The 19,840-nt window shown below is 37.7% G+C and overlaps 1 protein-coding gene across 4 annotated transcripts in view; it reads right to left on the bottom strand.

Annotated features, from left to right (window-relative positions):
- DIP2B (disco interacting protein 2 homolog B) overlaps positions 1–19,840 on the bottom strand; it is a 251,391-nt gene that overhangs the window by 39,458 nt on the left and 192,093 nt on the right. For all 4 annotated transcript variants that reach the window (XM_036890477.2, XM_036890488.2, XM_036890498.2 and 1 more), the window contains 12 exons: positions 17,980–18,090; positions 16,556–16,679; positions 15,839–15,948; positions 13,642–13,744; positions 12,487–12,551; positions 10,286–10,379; positions 9,676–9,795; positions 8,339–8,453; positions 7,691–7,830; positions 6,900–7,036; positions 3,548–3,628; positions 1,419–1,546 (listed from right to left, as the gene is read on the bottom strand). In XM_036890477.2, the coding sequence (XP_036746372.1) occupies positions 1,419–1,546; positions 3,548–3,628; positions 6,900–7,036; positions 7,691–7,830; positions 8,339–8,453; positions 9,676–9,795; positions 10,286–10,379; positions 12,487–12,551; positions 13,642–13,744; positions 15,839–15,948; positions 16,556–16,679; positions 17,980–18,090 (1,328 nt within the window). The remainder of the gene's footprint in view (positions 1–1,418; positions 1,547–3,547; positions 3,629–6,899; positions 7,037–7,690; positions 7,831–8,338; positions 8,454–9,675; positions 9,796–10,285; positions 10,380–12,486; positions 12,552–13,641; positions 13,745–15,838; positions 15,949–16,555; positions 16,680–17,979; positions 18,091–19,840) is intronic.

The raw sequence follows: 19,840 nt of genomic DNA, 5'->3' as shown, positions 1-19,840 counted from the left end.
GGGGTGGAGCGCCCTGCTGAAGGCAGGGTGGTTGGGGAGCGCCTCCCCGAGGAGTGGACACTGAGCAGAGACCTGAATGAAGTGAGGACGCGAGCCATGCGAAGATCTGGAGGAAGAGGTTTCCGGGCAGAAGGAACGGAAAGCGAAAAGGTTCTGAGGTAGGAACGAGCTTGGCAGGTTTGAGGAACAGCAAGAAGGCCAGTGTGCCTGGAGGAGTGGTGAAGCAGAGAGTGGTGGGGAGAGGTCAGAGCCCGGCCAGGGCGTCCAGAGGGCCCGGTCAGCCAAGGGGCAGGGGATGTTCTGAGTGAGGTCTCCGCTCAAACGTCCCCTTACGAGTGAGGCATTCCCAGACCACCCTATATAAACTGGCAAGCACACTCCCACCCACCCCATCTTTTCTACATAGCTTTATTGCCACCTCATATGTTACCTAGTTCCCTGTCTCTGTGGTTACTGCCTGCTTCCCCCAGTGAGAACGCGAACTTCCCAAGGGCAGAAGCTTGGCCTGCTTTGTTTATTGCCACACTCAGCATCTAGAAAAGGGGCATACAGTTGGCACCCAATAAATAATTGTTAAATGACTGCATGAAAGAATGGGAAGCCACTGAAACACTTAAATGTCAGGACACCCGAGCTTCCTCCTTCATCCACACATATTTATTGAACACCTACTGTGTGCCAGGCACTGTGCTGGAATATAACTAAACCAAAGACAGAATGTCTAGTGCTCCATAGACTTTACATCTTCTAGGAAGCTGCACCATTACAAAAAACTACATATTTCAAGAACTTGTTCTTTACTGGTTTCATTAATTCTTCCTAATTTCTTAAAAAACTAATGGGATACCAAGATCAATTTAAAGTATACACCCATGATTGTAAACTACAGAACAGACATTAGCTACTCAAATATGTACCATATATCTTTCTTGCTTTAATAAGCAAAGAAAAAAGGATATCTACTTGACTTTATCCATGGAATTTGAAATTAGCACTGTCCTCTATCAATCTCTGTGTTAAAATGGTACAATAATTTAAAGATGAGTAAGAGAAACAATCCTCAGATGTAAAATTCCTGTACAGTAGCATCTACCTTAATTATCTGAATGGCACTACTTCTGTTTGGAAGGACTGTAGGAAATTCAGTGTTTTAGAATTCCCCTCAATCCTCAGGATTCAACAAATAGTAATAATACAAATTGAAATACAGGGTATGGTATGGTTGTGTCTTATTCCTCTCAATTACAGCCTAAGAACCAGACATTTTAAGATAAATATTAAAAGTCCAATGTCTGCTATGCTTAACCAAAAATAACCCAACCACTTGGAAAGAGACTCTACAACTCAAATCACCCTGTGAAGATATACTTAGGTTCTACTGGAAGTGCTAACTAACATCTGAGTTCCGTACTACTCACCTTCCTCTATAAACAGTCTTTATCGATTCAACAGCCAATCCAGTGGCAACAATGTCGTCGGCATTATGTCTTCGACCACTAACCATCAGTAACCCATCCATTTTTCCAACCACGAACACCAAACTTCCCTGAAAGATAATAACAATTTACCCTGATTTCTATGATTTAAACAGTAAAGCAGACATTTTACGTCCTGCCTTGAGAACACAAGAAAACAATACCCTATTTTATAGATTCTGTGAAAGTGTCTCACATCTTGTCATCTTGGAAATCCGAAGAGAAATCAGTGGCATATTAGAATTAATGGGGTCTTATAGTATATAAGAAAAACTATCTGTTCATATTTATTCCTAGGGAGGAATGTTAAAAGAAAGCAACTAGGATTCCACATAAGCAGTTTATTCTCCCAGCCAGGATTATGTATTAGTGTATTTCTTACACCTATTCACAGGAGAGATGCAAATGGAAAAGAGTCAATTAATTTAACACCGGAATTAGGAAGAGATGAAAACAGTTTTAATGTAAGGATGACTGTTTCAGGGTTATATAAGGGTAATGCTGTTTCCATTTGGCAAGATAAGAAATAGGCCAGTAAAGAAAGGTCTAAGGAACACTGCAGGAGTATTTCCTTTCCAAGAAGGTAACAGAGTTGCAGGAATCTCTACTGTTGATACCCTAAAAAGCATCACTGTATAAATAATACTTGCCAATAATTATCCTAGACCCTTTGCAATAAATTAACCTCTCCATTCATTACAGAATTCTTGAATTTCTTGGACCACTTACACATTCAATTATCTAGTAGTCCTCCCCATGTGAATGTTGCTCATTGATATGCTTACTGAGCATATCGCACTGCCATACACTGATTAGGTGACATAAGACCTGACCTCTAGCTTCAAGAAGCTACTGGTCTATCCCAGAAGACAGAAAAGAACCCAGCCATTTCCAACACAGTCTGAAAAGTGCTATGGTGGAAGTAAGTAAAGAGAACTAGACAGTCACTGCTAATTCCCCAAAGCCCATTTCTCCATTTCTTGCACAGTTATAGAATTTTTAGTTCAGCATAAACTAAAACAAAGACTTGTCATAATTAAGACTGCATTTCAGCTCCCACTTGCAGCTAGGTGTGGCTATGTGACTAGTTCAGGCCAATGAGATATAAGTGGAAGTTGTGCTTAGCAGCTTCAGGGAAACTTCCTCAAGAAATAGTAGGACTGCACACTTTCCTCTGTCCTGTTGCTGAAATGCAGATGTGAAGGCTGGAGCTCCATCCTGGACCTGAGTGGTGGAGTGGTAAGATAAGGAGAGCTGGGTCTCTGAGAATTTCTTGGTGCTAAGTGAAGAAGTTAAGACAGTAGGTACAGACTTTTCTTTCTAGGAAATTGATTCCTTTAGAAATATACCCTTATCCTCCACCCCCTTTAATGAATGGTAGGGAAGAAATCAACCAAAATCAGATCTTTTCTTACATAACATAAGCTGTTAAGAGGAGAATAAAGAGTGGGTAAGGAGGTAATCAGAGATGGAAGGAGATATATGGGACTAACTATGATAATGAATGCCTAATACAAAATAAGACCCAAACTTCCCATCATTCCGTGCAAAGCCCTTCACAATCTGGCCCTCTGCTTTCTTGTTGGCTTACGAAGCTAACTGTGAGCTCTTTGAAAACAGGTTTTGTATTCTGACTGTCTCTGTAAAACCAGTGCCTGTAAAACCATTTGCTAGTTTTGCACTCAAAGAATTTACTATTACACATGGTGTAGTGTTGTTAATTTGTATGAAGATGCTCTGTACACTATTACAGTTTCCCTTTGCTATTGAGGGTAACTTTTTCAGAACTTTTCTAACCTATTGGAACATATTAATCAAACCAAAGAAAGGTAACAAGAGTAAGTGAAAAGAGTATTTGAAAATAAAAAATATCTTAATTTGAAGGAGTCAAATGAACTTGGGTAACAGAAGCAATAAACGTTAACTCATTTTATGACATTCTTATAGGAACGGCTCTAAATATAAAAGCATCCCTGTAATACTCTTGAACTAATCAGAATTTATTCTGTTCTATGAACTAAAATACAAGTATTTGGACCAGATGCACCAAAACAAACATAAGCATCACTTACTGGCCCCACAAAGCCCAGCAATCCTGACCGGATGAAGGGCACATCCCCAACAGGAGAGCCTGCGGAATTCACGGGAATTACCTACGAGACAAAAGGAAGAAAGTGAAATCTTAGCTTTTTCTTCAATAATGTATTTGATTTTTAAAAAGTCTTTAAAAAAATTATAACAATACATGCTTATTGAAAACCTAAAATGCTGTAAATACTAAATCCAGTAATCCTATCCCCTTAAGAGATAGCAAACATTTAGTTTATCTCTCTAGATTTATTTTAGATGCAAATGTTAACTTATTAGGAATTGTTAAAAAGGGATCATATTATATATACTGTTTTGCAACTTGCTTTCCACATATTTTATATTACATATTTTTCACTAATATATGTACTTTGGATACCTTTACAAGTTGATAATAGTTGACCTCACTCCCTTTATACAATAGTTCTCTAATATTCCATCTCATGGAGGGACAGGATAGCATAGTCTTTGGAGTCAGATTTCCGACTCTGCTACTTACTAGTAATGTGGACGTAGGGCAAGTTCCTGGACTTCTCTAAATTTCAATTTCTTTGGCCATAAGATGGAACTCACAGTGCCTCTCACAGGCTTAGGGTAAAGAATAAGGGAGTGTAAACAGATTTGCAGACGTAAGTATAGTGCCTGGCCTGGAGTCTGCAGTCAGGAAGCTAGCAGAATTAATATTATGAGAATGTAACCACTCTTTCTAGGTAGGTCATTCCAGTTTTTGCTATTACAAACAGTACTTTACTGAATTTTGCTGTACATATTTCTGTGTTTGTACAAAAGGCATGAGCCTTTTCGATTTTAAGAGACTGTCCTATAAAATTACAGCAATTTATATCCCCACCAATATCATGATTAAAAATTTTCCTATACTATGTCTAATATTATGCATTAACAAATTTTCCAAACTTTGCCAATGTGCTTAGTCAAAAAAAGATAGCCAACTATTTTTTTTCTTTTATTTTGATATCATTAATGTACAATTACTCCCCCTATTATCAAGTTCCCACCACATTCCCCATTACAGTCACTGTCCATCAGCATAGTAAGAATCTGTAGAATCACTACTTGTCTTCTCTGTATATACTGCTTTTCCCTGTATATACTATCCCCCTCTGCTACATTATGTGTGCTAATCATAATGCCCCTTTTTTCCCTTATTCCTCCCCAGTCCCTTTCCCTTTGGTAACTGTTAGTCCATTCTTGGGTTCTGTGAGTCTGCTGCTGAGCCAACTATTATTTTAATTGCATTTTCTTGATCACCAATATGGATGTTTTTCTTTTCCTTTGTTAATGGCTGTTTTTGTATTTCTTTTGTAGTCTATTCATGTCTCGGTCCATTTTTTTTCTATGTGACTGGGGTCTTCCCCTTTAATCTTTAAGATTTCTTTTTTTATATGGGGAACAATTATAACAAGAGGTAAGATTTATTAAATGCTTATCATGTGCCAGGCATGGGTCCAATTTCTTTACAGTTAATCCTCAAAATCCTATGAAAAAGAACAATAATTTCCATTGTACAGATGAGAAAGTGTGGCACAGAGAGTTTCTTCAGGCTCATATCAAACAGCTAGTAAGTGGTGGCGATGGAAAATTAGCTCTCTGCTTGCGTATGTGTTACAAAATTTCTTCTTACCAGTAGCTTATTTTTAAAATACACTTTTATTTTCCTACTAGGTCTTTGGTCCTAATGAAATGTTAATCACACTGGGAAATTCTCTCAGGGTTTAAATTAAGAATCAGGTTAAGAAAAATACTAGAAACTTTAATTTGCAAAACCAAGGCAATAATTTTCCCCTTTTCTGGTTAGGATTTTTATGCTAGCATTTTATTTTCACTATCATTAAATTTATGCTGCAGATTTCAAAATTTCCTTATCACTATGGACCAAGCAGTTTGGTACTGAATCTGAGAATTTGGGCTAGGCAGTTGTTCCTGTAGGAAAGGCAACATCATAAAATATTATGAGTATCTTCAAACAATACTTGAAGCTCTTATTTTTAAGTAAAGAAAATGCCACGACGAAAAACTCAGGTAATGGAAACATACGCAGTCTAGGCACTTAAAAAGAAGAGAAACAGGGTGAGACTTAAATTAGTAAAATGTATATACACTCAGCAGAGGTCTTCACCACTGAAAATGAGCCTAGAGACTGGCATTAACATACACTATAAAGGTTTATGAATGTTCACTCCGATCAAGGTGAACAGCTTCTGAAGGTAGCCCAAGAATGCAATAGTAATAATGATGATGACGATGGTGACAATACATAGATAATTACTCATTGATACTCTACCATTTTAGGCTGTGTAAACACACAGTCAGCTCAGGAATTCTTAACCTTTTTTAGCCACCACACCACTCATATAGGTAACACCCTCCCGCCAGTTACATATATTATTATGTAAAATGCATGCATTGATTCTTTTTATCAAAAGTGTATTTTTTTATAAAAGGAAGGTCAAAGGACTAAAAATTGGCAGTGGTCACATAAGCCCTGTCTAGTGTAATGGCCCATAAGCTGAAGTTCTATGTTCCCTACCAAGGTACCCTAAGGTAGGTTAATACCAATTATGAAATACAATTAATTATGCCTGTTCTGATTTCCAGACTGATCAGGCAAGCTTTCATTACAGTATGGCTTCAGACGCAGAAAAACAATGTGCTATTCCACTAGGTGAGCTATTTGAGGAGCTTGATTGGCTTTCCTGATGAACCGGAAGGATCTACAATAGTGCCAGACACACAGAGGTGCTCAATATGCGACTGGAAGACTGAATAATCAGAGTAATCTGCCCCTGTGACTGGACAGTTCTGTATTTTTCATTAGTAACCTGGCATTCTGGTCCACATTGGTCTTTGTAAGCTCAGTTAACTCGAGTTTACTCTTGAGAGATGATCTATTCTCACTGTACTCTCAAAATTAAATTTTTGAGCTTATAAAACTCAAAGCATGGCATATATACCAGAGTAAGTTTTTGTGTGTCCTCTCACTTTTTATTCATTTGCAGGAAAACAATACCACTTCCTGTGTACCAGATGCTATTCTAAGCACTTTATAAACATTAACTCATTCACACAATCCTATGAGGTAGGTACTATGATTACTCCCATTTTAAAGATAAGGAAATTGGGGCACAGAGAGGTTAAGCAACTCACCCAAGGTCAGCTAGTGAGTGGCAGAGTTAGGATTTGAACTTGGGCAGTGTAGCTCTAGAGTACACACCCTCAAACACTGTATTATGCTGTTTCCTATCAGTCAGCTTATCCGACTGAGTGACACCCTGACCTCACCAAACATTTTCTCCTCAAACCTCTAATATCAAGTACCTCAAATGTATTTTTTGTCACACCAGTAAGCCCAAAGTACATCATGCCTCCTGCTCTGGAGCTGACACAGATTTCTCCAATTTCATCTGTTTTGCAGAGGTGGGGAGGTCCATCAGGTTTCACAATGCACATCATCCCTAAGCACAGAAAACAGAGTTATGAAACAAGAGATTCTGAAAAATCTTTGCAAAATAACACCTTCATCCTTATGAACCCAGGAAAGCTTTGCATTTACTGAGTGACATTAGATAAGAATACATAACTGGAATGTTAAAAATGGACCCGAAACTACATAGGTATATCTGAGATTCCCATCTTTTAGCCCCAATGATATACAAACAACTTTTTAATTCGGCAAATAATATATACACGGATGCAAACCAAAACTTTTAAAGACAGTGACATATTAAAAATAATCGCAAAGTCCAAAGAAACAGGTTAAATTATTTTACCCCTGGGCAGATCAAACTCACTCACAGAAGCAGTGTGCTCTAATCTTCTGCAAGCCCCTGTGTCTTGGCAATTACAGTGAAAACCAAGCAACTTTATGTCACTCAGTATTTAACTTTTCATGCGAACAACTTAAAATGAAGCATTCACAATTAAATCATACAATACTGCTGGAAGGTAAGTATAATTACAATCACTTAACTGTTAGAGAGGCTTTATGAAGTTAAGGGACTAAGTACTAAATTTTGGGTTCTAGTTTTGGATCTCATATTCTTATCAGGCTCTAATATCTGTAAAGATAAATCTTTTTGAAAATCCAAATGGTGCTCCTGAGAACTCACCACCGGGCATTACATGCCCCACATCCTGGACTGTCAGCGCTGAATTTTTATCTTCAGTATTGACCCGTATTACCCCATAGCTCAATCCATTCATTGAGAGAATGGCTCTTCCTGGCAGAGGGGCCCCTGGAACTCCAGGTCTGAAAGCAAAATAAATGCATCAAATTTGGCAAATTAAATGATATTAAGAGAAAAGTAAGAATTTATAGGAAAATAAATTTCTTCTGGCTCCAAAAAATCCTCATTTTTTCCTACCAAAAACATGCCAAATTCATATGCACAAAGCATGGCCAACTTTCATTTAGGTGTAAAAAAAGTAAATTTTAATTACTTGGATGTACTATACATGTACTTTCCATACTTAAGTTGGAATCAAGAACAGCCTATTTCTAGTCTAAGGTGCTAACTAAGGATTCTGAAGAGCAAACAGCACACAGCACAGAAAAAGAATTAATTCACAAATACTATCCAGTTATACTTAGGGCAAGAGTGGGAATAATAAACAAGATGCTTCCAACTGTTTTATAAGGCCATTTTCACTTTAGGCTGATTAAGCAGAAAATAGCACCTCTTGTCATCACCTGGTGAATATTGCACATTTGAGCAAAGCTGTAGCACGCGTCAAGAGCACTGAGGGTCTGAAAATACCTGCGGATTGCCACAGTCATGGCTTCAGCAGAAGTAGCACATGGACAGATGGCCTCAGGTTTCAGTCCATGGCTTTGGAACAGACTCAAGAAGGCATCACAGGATGACACAGACCCTAAGGAGTTGAAACAGATCAACCTGAAAGCTGAAACTGTGATTTTCATTACTGCAGGAAACTAGTAAAGAACGGAAAGCCAACATATTTGTTTCTCATGAGAACTCTCACTGTAAATCACTAATTCCACACAATGTTGTATTGCACCTATGAGAAGACTGATATATGTTTCAAGGACAAACGAATGCTCATCCAGCCCAAAAGGTCACTCACACAATTTTAAGTTGCAACTTGGAATAAGGCTGTTCACCAAACTGTCCAATCAGTATTAGAAATGCACTGTACATAATAGACAACCTGTTAGGAACTGAGCAACTCTCCCAAAGTAACTATTTCAGCCAGTGCAGTACTAATAATCTAGCTTAGTTCCACCTTCCTTCATGTGATATTCTCTGACTTGTTTCTTATTAAGGTCAAGCCCTGTCTGTATTCATAAAGGATGATCACTGTGAATACTGACAAAAATACATTTCACATAGCACAGTATCTAATGCTTTACCTGATTCTACTGAGTAGAGGCTCAGGATATTTGTGCTTATGGGAAAAAGCAGTAGTGCAGTAAGATCTAGCAAAGATTTGATTTGCTAATGGGGGAGTTTACATTAAGTCCAGATACTTGGTTACATCTAGTCACCTCCTTCTGATCGCTCGTTTTAGTTACATGGTAGAAAAAGGAAATAAATGAGTGAGAAGGAATGGTTTTAGAAGTTCATGGATCCATCAAACGATGAACAGATAAATAAAATGTGGTATATCTATACAATGGAGTATTATATGGCAACAAAAAGGAATGAAGTACAGACACATGCTACAACCTAGATGAACCCTGAACACATGCTAAGTGAAAAAAGCCCAGCACAAAAGACCACATATAGTATGAGGGCATTTATATGAAATGTCCAGAATAGGTAAATCTATGGAAACAAAAAGTAGATGAGCAATGGCCTAGGTCTGGTGGACAGAGGGGGTTAAATTGGGAGTGACTAATGGGTATGGAGTTTCTTTTTGGGTCATGATGTTCTAAACTAGGTCATGGTAACAGTTGCATAATTCTGTGAATATACTGAAACCACTGAACCAAATACTTCAAATGTGTGTGTTTTATTGTATGTGAATTATGTCTCAATGTAGGTGTTAAAAAAAGTGCTTAATGGAAAGGGGGCAAAAACCTCAATCTACCTAAGGAGAGGATACTCCAGACCCACACTCCAGAAATACTCACAGGGATTAGCACCATCTGTCACAATTAGCATACGGAGGGAACTCAAGCTCACATCTCTTTGGTCTCGATGTGCCATCATAGCCCAGTGCAAGTCTCGACATTTTACTAAAGCTACCTTGGCTATAAATTCAAAAGGGATAAAGTTAATAAACATATATGCGTTAAATTTGGTAGATACTTAATATACTGTAATAAAAAGTTTTACTTATTTTAGGGATCATGATTTTCACTTAGAGATAATGAAAAAGGTTTCAAAGAAATTTTGCCAGGTGTTCTGAGGCAGCAGTGGTTGCTGACTGGACACCCATTTATTTTGCTCACTATGACCTGTAGGCAGGCCACATATCCCAGCCAAGGAAGCTTGGAACATCAAAGCACCCAGTAAATCTAGATCAGAGTTCAGATTCAGGCAAATTCATCTCAATTCTTAAGAAAGGATGTCAAGTGAGATGAAACAGACAACATACCTAATTTTTAGTAACTGAACTCCACATACAATTTGTTAAGCCTCCAAGGAACAGAATTATGTCTCTACAGGACAATTTAAAGATCCCTGAAATCTTAGTTCAAACAGTCACATAATCAAAGCTTAGATGCTACGTGTAACTACCTTTGTGGGCATGTACTCTTTGGACCCAAGAGAGAGGACACGTCTTCATAACAGAGTAGGGTACGCTAATCGTATGCATCTTATTCATCACATTCTGAAAAGCAGAGAAAGATAAAAAGTAATAATACCTAATACATACTTAGCATTTTAAAATTGAATTGATAGTTTGTTAAAAATTTTAATCATACAAGTAATACTTAAATACATGCTCTTTGCAAAAAATCTGAAATATTAATTATAAGGTTGAAGTCTCTTTTGATATCTACCCTCAGACACAGTTCCCTCCTCTCCTCCTTACAGAGCGCCACTGTTAAGAATCTGGCATGTATTCCAGTCCTTTTCCTCTGTATTTACATATGCTGCCCCCATAGAAACATAAATGTATGTTTAACACAAAAGGCATCAGACTATATATACACATGTACATATATATATGCGCACACACACACATCTGCAACTTGCTTTTTTTCACTTAAATTGTTTTAGAGCTAAATCTATGCACATCAGTGTAAGGGATCTACATATCTGTTTTTGAATAGCTGCACAGTATTCCATAGTATGACAATACCACACACTACTGAGGCATATCCCTGTTACTAACAAATTTTTTTGCTATTACAATGTTCCAAGGAACACATGTATACTAACTTCCCTGGGCACACGTTCAAGTGTTTCTCCAGCATAGGTAGAGGAAAGGGGTACTGCAGGGTTACAGGAGACATGCTTTTTAAATTGAACAGATACTGCCAAACTGGCCTCCAGCGCACTAAGTGCTCTCACCATGCTCATGCTGGCCACACACCACAAAGGGCTGGCCATTACAAAGCAAGAAATCCAAGGTTCCCTGTTGCCTATAGGAGGTCCTGCCCAGACCTGTCAGGTGTTTGGGTAGATAGAACTGAGTGAGCTGAAGGGGTCATGCAATTTGGTGTCTCTCCAGACACCCAAACCAAACATATGCAGGATCCTATGTCTCCAGCCTGGTAGAGTAACTAAGTCTTGGTATTTAGACTGGCCATTTTATTTACCACCTAAGTGGCCCAAAGAAACCAAGATACCACTTTTACACCTTTTTCCTCTCTCCCCAATGTTTCTAGGTATGCCAACAAGCTTTTGGGCTTCAGGGAAAGCATGGTGTTTACAAAGAAATTACTAATTCTTGACATGTGTCCCTGTCTTGTTCTTTATATCACACGAGAAGATTCCTTCTAACTTCTCACAGAGGTTTTTTAGCCTCTGATAAAAAACAAATTGGGAAGGGCTTCAGAAAAGTGCTGTAAAGTATGTGTATGCAAGGAATAAGGCTCTCACTAAGCTGACAGCTCCTGGGTGATGAGGGGTCCTCTCTCCCTCTTCCCCAATGCTTCCTCTTCTGCTCTTTCTTAGACTCCTACACTATTGAAGGAACTTGGACAAGATATTCCTGAAGATCCTTTTGAATGCTAGGATCCTGTGTCTCTTCCCTCTCCCCTCCTAATCAGCATGCTATACAGGGGAGCTTTTCCCACTTGAAATGTCTCCCCTCTCTACCTCCACCCCAAAGATCTCTCTATGTGGCTAAATTTTACCAGTTTTCCAAAGTCCAACTCACTGTCACCTCTTTTATAAAAACAGCCTTGATGCCAGAGCTGGGAGGGACTCCCCTTTTTCTAACCTCCATAGCATAAACTGTTTCTCTATTATAGAAAGCAGCCCAATCATGGGCATTACTTAATTTGTTACTTGCTATTCTATTCTTAATTTCAGCATTGAGTTATTCAATACATTTTGTTCAAAGGAAAGGATAGATGTCATTAACCACAGTTGCCAAGTTCTAAATATATTTATGTAATCTTTTCTTAAGAGAAGAGGTAAGTCTCAAAATATTTTTTAAAATCACAAATAAGTATATAGCCATTTGTAGAATCTTTTAGACTTTGAGCCATCATAGCAGATGTTTTAAAATTTTTGATCCTAAGTTGTCCCATGCACTTATTATGTAAAGGGTATGCCCAACTACACAATGAAGAGAAATACATTCTCCTTCAAAAAAAATTTACTATTTGTATTAGAAAATCTTACTCCTTTGGAAAATATGACTGATCTTTTGGGTCTTAAGTTTTAAACAAGTGACTGAGAAATACTCTGGTTACACAGCATGCGTACTAACTTGAAATCATAAGCGGAATTTACACTAAAGACCTTAATTCTGAGTAGCTTACCGCGAACATGCCATGCCACAGCCCAGCATCCTTCTTAAAATCTAACACATTTACTACTGTTTCCCCTAAAATAGAAAAAAAATAGGAGAAAGCGCAAGGATATCATCTTTAGTGTTAAGCAGCAAAATCATGTCACCTGCCTCTATTAAAGAACTGATTTGGTACTTTTAAAGAAATCACTAAAAGCTTTTGGGAAGGTCCCCACAAATAAAATGGGGGACTGACCATAGGGCGATGTAGTCACAGCAGAGACAATGAGTTCTAAACTTCTTATGACTTATGCACTATCTTCAGAGAGATAATATTTTTTCCTAATTATATAAAGAACATATGTTTATTTTAGGAACTTTGGAAGTTTCACAAACACATGTAAGAAAGCTATACTATAGAGAAAATTTTTTTAAAAGTTGCTATACATATATATCTCTATATTATATCTACATATACATCTAAGCATCTTAATATAGGGAGAGATACTGTAACAATTTCCCCATATCTTTAATTATCAAGAACATGAGTTTTAATACCTCGGGGTATAACCCATTATACAAACACATCATAATTTAATCAATTCATATTTTTGGTATTTTGATTGTTTCCATTATTTTATATATACATATATTTTAATAACAAAAATGCTGCTCTCTAATGAACATGTATCAACCTGTTTCATTCTATAAAAGGAAAATAAAACACTCAAAAATTAATATTGTACATTCTAAAGCTAGTCATTACACAAAATACATCAGCACATCTAAGCTTCAACAATACAGAATACATTTTTGTGTTTCAATTTGTGCTTCTGGTAGCTGAATTTCTTTGACTCGAATTCCAAATATACAGCTAGTGTCAGCTCTATACGCATGAGAAGATGGAGATACATAACACTCCATAGCTAATAAACACATGGTTTAATTAGTTTTCTATTTCTGCACTCTAGAAACCATGCTTTACATATTTGGTTTCCCCAGAATTTTAGTTTCTTAAATTATAGCATATTTGTGAAAAAGAAGAAAGTGAAAGCAAGCCAAGAATGTGTCTTAGAAGATCTCACTCTCAATTTGGTTATTAACTGGAATCCAATCATCGAGCACTCTGCGCATAGTCACATATAGCTGAAGCTCACAATGAGGCAGTCATGGGATGAGGTCTGACCTTCAGAATAATTGCAGGCCTGGGACAGAGCTTGGCAGTGAGACAACATTGCAAGGCGGGACACTGTAACTCCCATTACACTTCCTTCTTTGCTTGTTTTATACTAGAAAAAAAACCCACAGAAATAAAAGTGTAAGAAACACAATAAAAGGGGTTATTTCAAATGACAAAACCAGAATCTAAAAATGAAACTGAGATAAGCCATCATAATGGGCTGAATTTAGCATGTTTCATATGAATATATGAGGCTGTGCACTTGGGCCCCAAACTCTAATCACACAAAGATAGGACTGGGGAATGACAAAGCTCAACAGAAGTATGTGTGAAAAATTCTTAAAAGTTTAAGTAGTCATCAGTGTGAAGTGGCTGCTAAAGAAGTTAAAACAAACAAGTGCCTTGCTTTGCATTAATGGAAGCACAGTATCAAATACACGCAAGTGTGGTGCTACACAGCTGAAGGTGTGTAAGAGGCTGTCCCTCTGTCAGAAGCCAGTTTGGGGAGAGGACCTAGAAATGGCCTATTCACTCCTAATAATTCAGTCTACCATAATTTTGCTTTTGCTTCAAGGTTCCATTCAAGCTGCTTTCTACCAAGATTAGCAACTTCTTGATTGTTAAATTAAAAGGTCATACTGCACACTTTATTTTATCAGGGCTTTTTGTAACATCTCTCAGTTCCTTTCTTGATACTTTCTCCTTTCCCAGCTTTTGTGACACTCCTCTCTCCTATTTATACTCTCTCTCTCCCCTCCCCTTTCTCTGCCCATCCCTTAAATGCTGGCTTTCCTGAAAGTTCTGTCCTTCCTCTTCTCTTTCCACTTTATTCAGTCAGGGCACCACATTCCTGATGACTCCCAATTCTCTATCTCCGACCCAGAGCTCTCTCCAGAGATCCAACTCATAGAGTCAACTGTTTCTTTTGAGCGACCTGTGGTCCTGTGAAATCCAGTATATCCAACACCCTTTGCCCACAAAAATTCTTCTTGCTGTATTTTCTATCTTAGTGAAAGATGTTGCCATCTACCCATGTGTCCAAGTCAGAAATCCGAGGGCCTTTCCTTTCCTCTTCCCTCTCCAGAGTCAGTCACTAACTCCTGCCTCTTCTGCTTCCTTCCTGTCTCTCAACTCCATCCATGTTTCTCTATCTCCATCACCACAAGCTTGGGCTCACCTGTAGACGCTGGTCATCCTATTTCCCTTCTTAACCTAACAGAACGAGATAAATCTTTTAACAGCACAGTTATTTCTTATCACTCTTCTGCTGACACTCTTGAGTCCAAAAACACGTCAGGTCAGAACAAAAAGTATCGCCAGGATGTTTTAAACTCACTGGCAATGTCCTGTGGGTAATAAGAAGGTCCCAAATGAAAACTGTAAGTCAATTCAGAACAGCAGAAATCTAGAAAAGTAGAGGTCAGTGGTTCCTTTGTTAATCCATTAATTTAGCAGTGAGCATTTACTAATGAATATGTCTCAAGCAGGATGCGCAGCTTTTAGAGTGAAACAGATGTGAGTCTGAGTCCCAACTCTGCCATTTTTGAGTCATATGACCCTTGATCTGTTACTTAAATTTGTTTAAGTCTTAGTCTCCTCATCTCTACTGCAAGTTTAATAACAGCCCCCACTGCAAGGGTACTGGTGAGAACTGACTGAGATAATGCGTTTAAAGCACTTAGCCTGGTGGCTGGTATGCAGTAGGACTTAATCCCTCAACAGATGTTATCAATCAGTCAAGTTCCTACACTAACCTTCAATACCAAACCCTCGAGCCATTTGTTTCTTCTTGCTCTCTCTCTTTTATCTGTTAAATTTGTTCTTTTCAAGCACAGCTCTTCGCCCTCCTCATTTCTCCATTCTCTTACTTCCCACCCCTTACCTCAAGCAGCAGAGAAATATCCGCGCCAGTTTGTCTGCTAGCACTTCATGTCTTAAACCTCTATACTTCTCTAAGTCTTTTGTAACTTTCTTACATGGACGGATCAATTTCTTTGCTGTCTTTCTCTTGAATGTATATTTATGTTAAAAATAATTAGAATTGATTGTTCCTACGAGGCATTTTACAAACTAAAAGATGGAATTCTAACAAACCAGCAGAATCTTCTAACACTAAAACTGCAAAAAAGTTAGTTTTAAATTTTGTAAGGGCAACTGAAGCCAGAGGAAAAGCCGGAATAAATGTTCCAGGCTCAGGACTCACCTCAATGTACGCCGGCTCCACCCCGGCAGGCGGGGTGTGAGGCTGCCAGTCTTTGGGTGGCTTGGAAAGATACTTGGAATCTGTTACAACCCATTTGAGCCGGGGCCAACCTAAATCAAACCCAAAATAAAAACTGATTTGCCTAAGCCTTGAGGGAAGGAGTTCACACTGAATTGGTCATTTTAGGTATTAAGATACCAAACCAAGGTCATCTTATATAATCAGTAAAATACTTCATTTGTATTAGTTTTTGGTGACAAATCATCAGACAATTACACCTTCTTTCAAAAGAACAACTGTTTCACATTCTAATTCCAGGCCTTGACATTACGTCAACAACTGGGAGGTCCATTGGCAGTGGATGTCCACTGAGGTTAGTGGTCTATCCTCTGTCTCTATATGTAGCATTCAGCTATAGTGAACAGAATGGTAACTTTTTCCAATCATCACCATAAAGGTTAGGGGTGTGGGCTGTGGAGTCAGATTTGGGTTCAAATCGCTGCTCTGCCATTTGTTAGCTATGACTTTGGCAAGTTACTTAACCTCTCTGTGTTTGTTTCCTCACCTGTAAAATGGGGATAATAATGGTACCTACTTCATAAAATCGTGAAAATTAACTAAGAAAATTTATGTTAAGCACTTAACTATTACTAAAACACTAATTAAAGCAATCAGCTTTAAGTTTTAACTGATAATTCGGGTACAAATCTTACTAACCTTTGAACTGTACAATTTCCCCATTCTGGGTTTTTGGCAGCCCCTTTAGACAAACCTCACTGGTAAGAGCTAAGGCAATGCCACAGCTTCCCAGCAAGAAGCCAATCTGCTGCCCTCCAGCGTCCTGTGGAGAAAAGATAATGAGCACGGTAGGGGAGTGAATGTGAGCACACCCTTGCCCAGAATCTAACACTTGTAATGCTCAGGCACTTGTGTGGTCACATTCACGGAACCTCACTGTTATCTGGCAATTGTCAAAATCCCATGACAATATGTCCTTCCAAATAATGTCTACAATACAGTGATTGCCTGAGTGTAAATCAAATATTTTATTGATCTGACATTGCTCATGATTAATTCTATGTGAGCCAATGTGAGCATTTTATTCAAAGGTAAGCAGTGCTCCTCTTTTATTAATTTCAGGCAAATGAAATAAATGCAAACATGGTTAAGTTGTCTTGACCTAGCAACACTCCTGAATCCAAAAGCAAAGCACGTCAGGTCAGAACAAAATCAACAACGTAAATGGACACCAAATGTCCAAATTTACAATGAAAGTGAATGGACAGTTATATCCAAATTATATACTCCTTCTTTCTATACTTAAAAGGAGGCAGATTTAAGCCTTTCAACAATAGTAAACAAAAAATACAGTCTAAAGAATTTTCATTAAAATGTAATCTTTAAAGTATCATTATGAAACTACTCAAACATGGCCAACTTAAAAATTTAAGAACAACCCTATGATTTCCTGACTAAAGATATTATATCCCATCAACCCATTTCAGGGATATTACCAATTTTTTAAATTCCCTTCAGAAAACAGTTTTTTTCTTGTAAATCCATAGTGTCCACCAGCTTTGTCTTTATTATCAACTCTCAATAATGGACTGCATGAGTCCAACATTTCATGGAGAAACCATTCAGTTAAACTAAAAAATGTGCTATTATGCTTCACTTAGGGCTCAGGTGTTGTCCGAACACAATCCTGTTCTCCAGAGTGGGAACATGCCATCACTGCACTGCCTCAGACTTCATGGGATTCCTGGGTGATACACTTAAAGGAAACCCCTTTACAAGAGGGTCTCACTTACTGTTAATGTGGATTATCTATATAGTCTCTGAAGCAAGAGTGGTACTCTTTATAAACTGTAATTGTGAAAAGTCAAGTATGTCCTCATGATTTTTAAGTGATACATGTAATATCCATCTTAGTTGGAAAAAAATGTTATTTTCATGAAATTCATAAACACTAATAAATAACTTTTTAAACATCTTTTGTGTTTTTAGAAAGTGAAGCTGAGTACTTAAGAAAATGTTCAGACTATTCCTATAGGTCATGACCGAGTCAACCGATCCAAGAACCTGATGCCTGCCTGCCATGTCACCCCAGGCTACATTCCTCTTAAATTTAGCAATGTTACCTTTCTGGTAAGAGGTACCTCTATAGGCACTGGAATCACTTCTGCCAGGAGACACCCATAAAAAGCCACCATAAACATGACTGGATCATTGTTGGGGTAAACCAGGGCTACCTAAAATGCATAACAGTATTCAGTAACAGGAATAAAAAAGGAAGAATGCTTTCAGTGTCACTCTCTAAGATGCACATTTATATATAATATTTATCCTGACCACAAAAAAATCAAACCATTTAATAGCCTAAAGGAAATTAAGTTATTGAGAAGTATGCACAAATCTAAAAAGATCTCTTTCACTCTCATGACTATACTAGAGTCACTCTGGAAACTATTATGCAATTCAACCACGATCATCACTATAACATTTTTTCACTTAATTCTACTTGTGATTGAGCAGCAAGCAACTCACCTTAAGTAGTAAATTACTTGTGAAGCCTAAGGCAATTTACTTAATGTAATGAATCTCTCTAGATAGGCCAGCCTATTAGATAAACCTTACATCTCTCAAAGAGACTCTACAAGCATTATTGCCTTGATTAACACCTTAGAGCCAAACTAAGGCTTCTTACTCTTCAATGAATTAATTGCATTAATCTTCACTCACTTAACCAACAGTCAAGTATTCTAGCATGAAAGCATTTGGTAATAGGTGTAAAAAATACTGGCAGGAACCAGTACAATGTTAATTCATTTACAAAAGATAAACAGTGAAACCTATAAAATATGTTCAAACCAGTAATAGCGCCTGTCATGCATTTCAGGGATAACTGACTCTTCCTAATTTACTCAAGGAATGCATAAACATAAAAGTCACCATCATTGTGGAATTTGTTACTTGGCTTAGAAATTCACAGATTAACACTGGAAACTTAATTATATCACCAGACTCTAGTTTTCCTTTCTTTCATTTTCAAATCCTCTTAACTCACTCCCAAGGTAAGTTTCTCTGAACCTGCTAAACTTTCTTAGAATTCTAAAAAAAAAAAAAAAAATTAATTCCACAAGACATTTAAAACAACCTATTTCTTTCCTGCACACAAGTGTTCATGTTGCTAGGAAGACACAAAATTATCTTCTTGGGGTTCTGTGAGGACTAGGAAATACTCACTTGTTATATTTATAAGTGAAAGCCATCCTTAGGTGCCCTTTACCACTATGCAGAAGTATTCTTAAAAGGCTAGTCTAGGAGATTCTGTAATCAGAGCCTACTAAAAAGAAGTCTGTTACAGCCTCTTCAACAACTGGTGTTGGCAAAACTGGACAGCTACAGGTAAGAGAATGAAACCGGATTATTGTCTAACCCCATACACAAAAGTAAACTCAAAATGGATCAAAGACCTGAATGTAAGTCATGTAAGTCATGAAACCATAAGACTCTTAGAAGAAAACATAGGCAAACATCTCTTGAATATAAACATGAGCAACTTTTTCATGAACACATCTCCTCGGGCAAGGGAAACAAAATAAAAAATGAACAAATGGGACTACATCATGCTAAAAAGCTTCTGTACAGCAAAGGACATCATCAACAGAACAAAAAGGCATCCTACAGTATGGGAGAATATATTTGTAAATGACCTATCTGACAAGGGGTTAACATCCAAAATTTATAAACTCACATGCCTCAACATCCAAAAAGCAAATAACCCTATTAAAAAATGGGTAGAGCATATGAACAGACACTTTTACAAAGAAGAAATTCAGATGGCCAACAGGCACATGAAAAGATGCTCCACATCTCTAATTATGAGGGAAATGCAAAAAAAACCCACAATGTGTATCACCTTACACCAGTTAGGATGGCCAACATAGAAAAGACTAGGAACAACAAATGCTGGCAAGGATGTGGAGAAAGGGGAGCCCT

The sequence above is a fragment of the Manis pentadactyla genome, chromosome 10 (assembly GCF_030020395.1).
Source record: "Manis pentadactyla isolate mManPen7 chromosome 10, mManPen7.hap1, whole genome shotgun sequence".
NCBI lineage: Eukaryota > Metazoa > Chordata > Mammalia > Pholidota > Manidae > Manis > Manis pentadactyla.
Note: the sequence above shows the minus strand (reverse complement) of the source record. Positions and strands in the feature narration are given on the sequence as shown.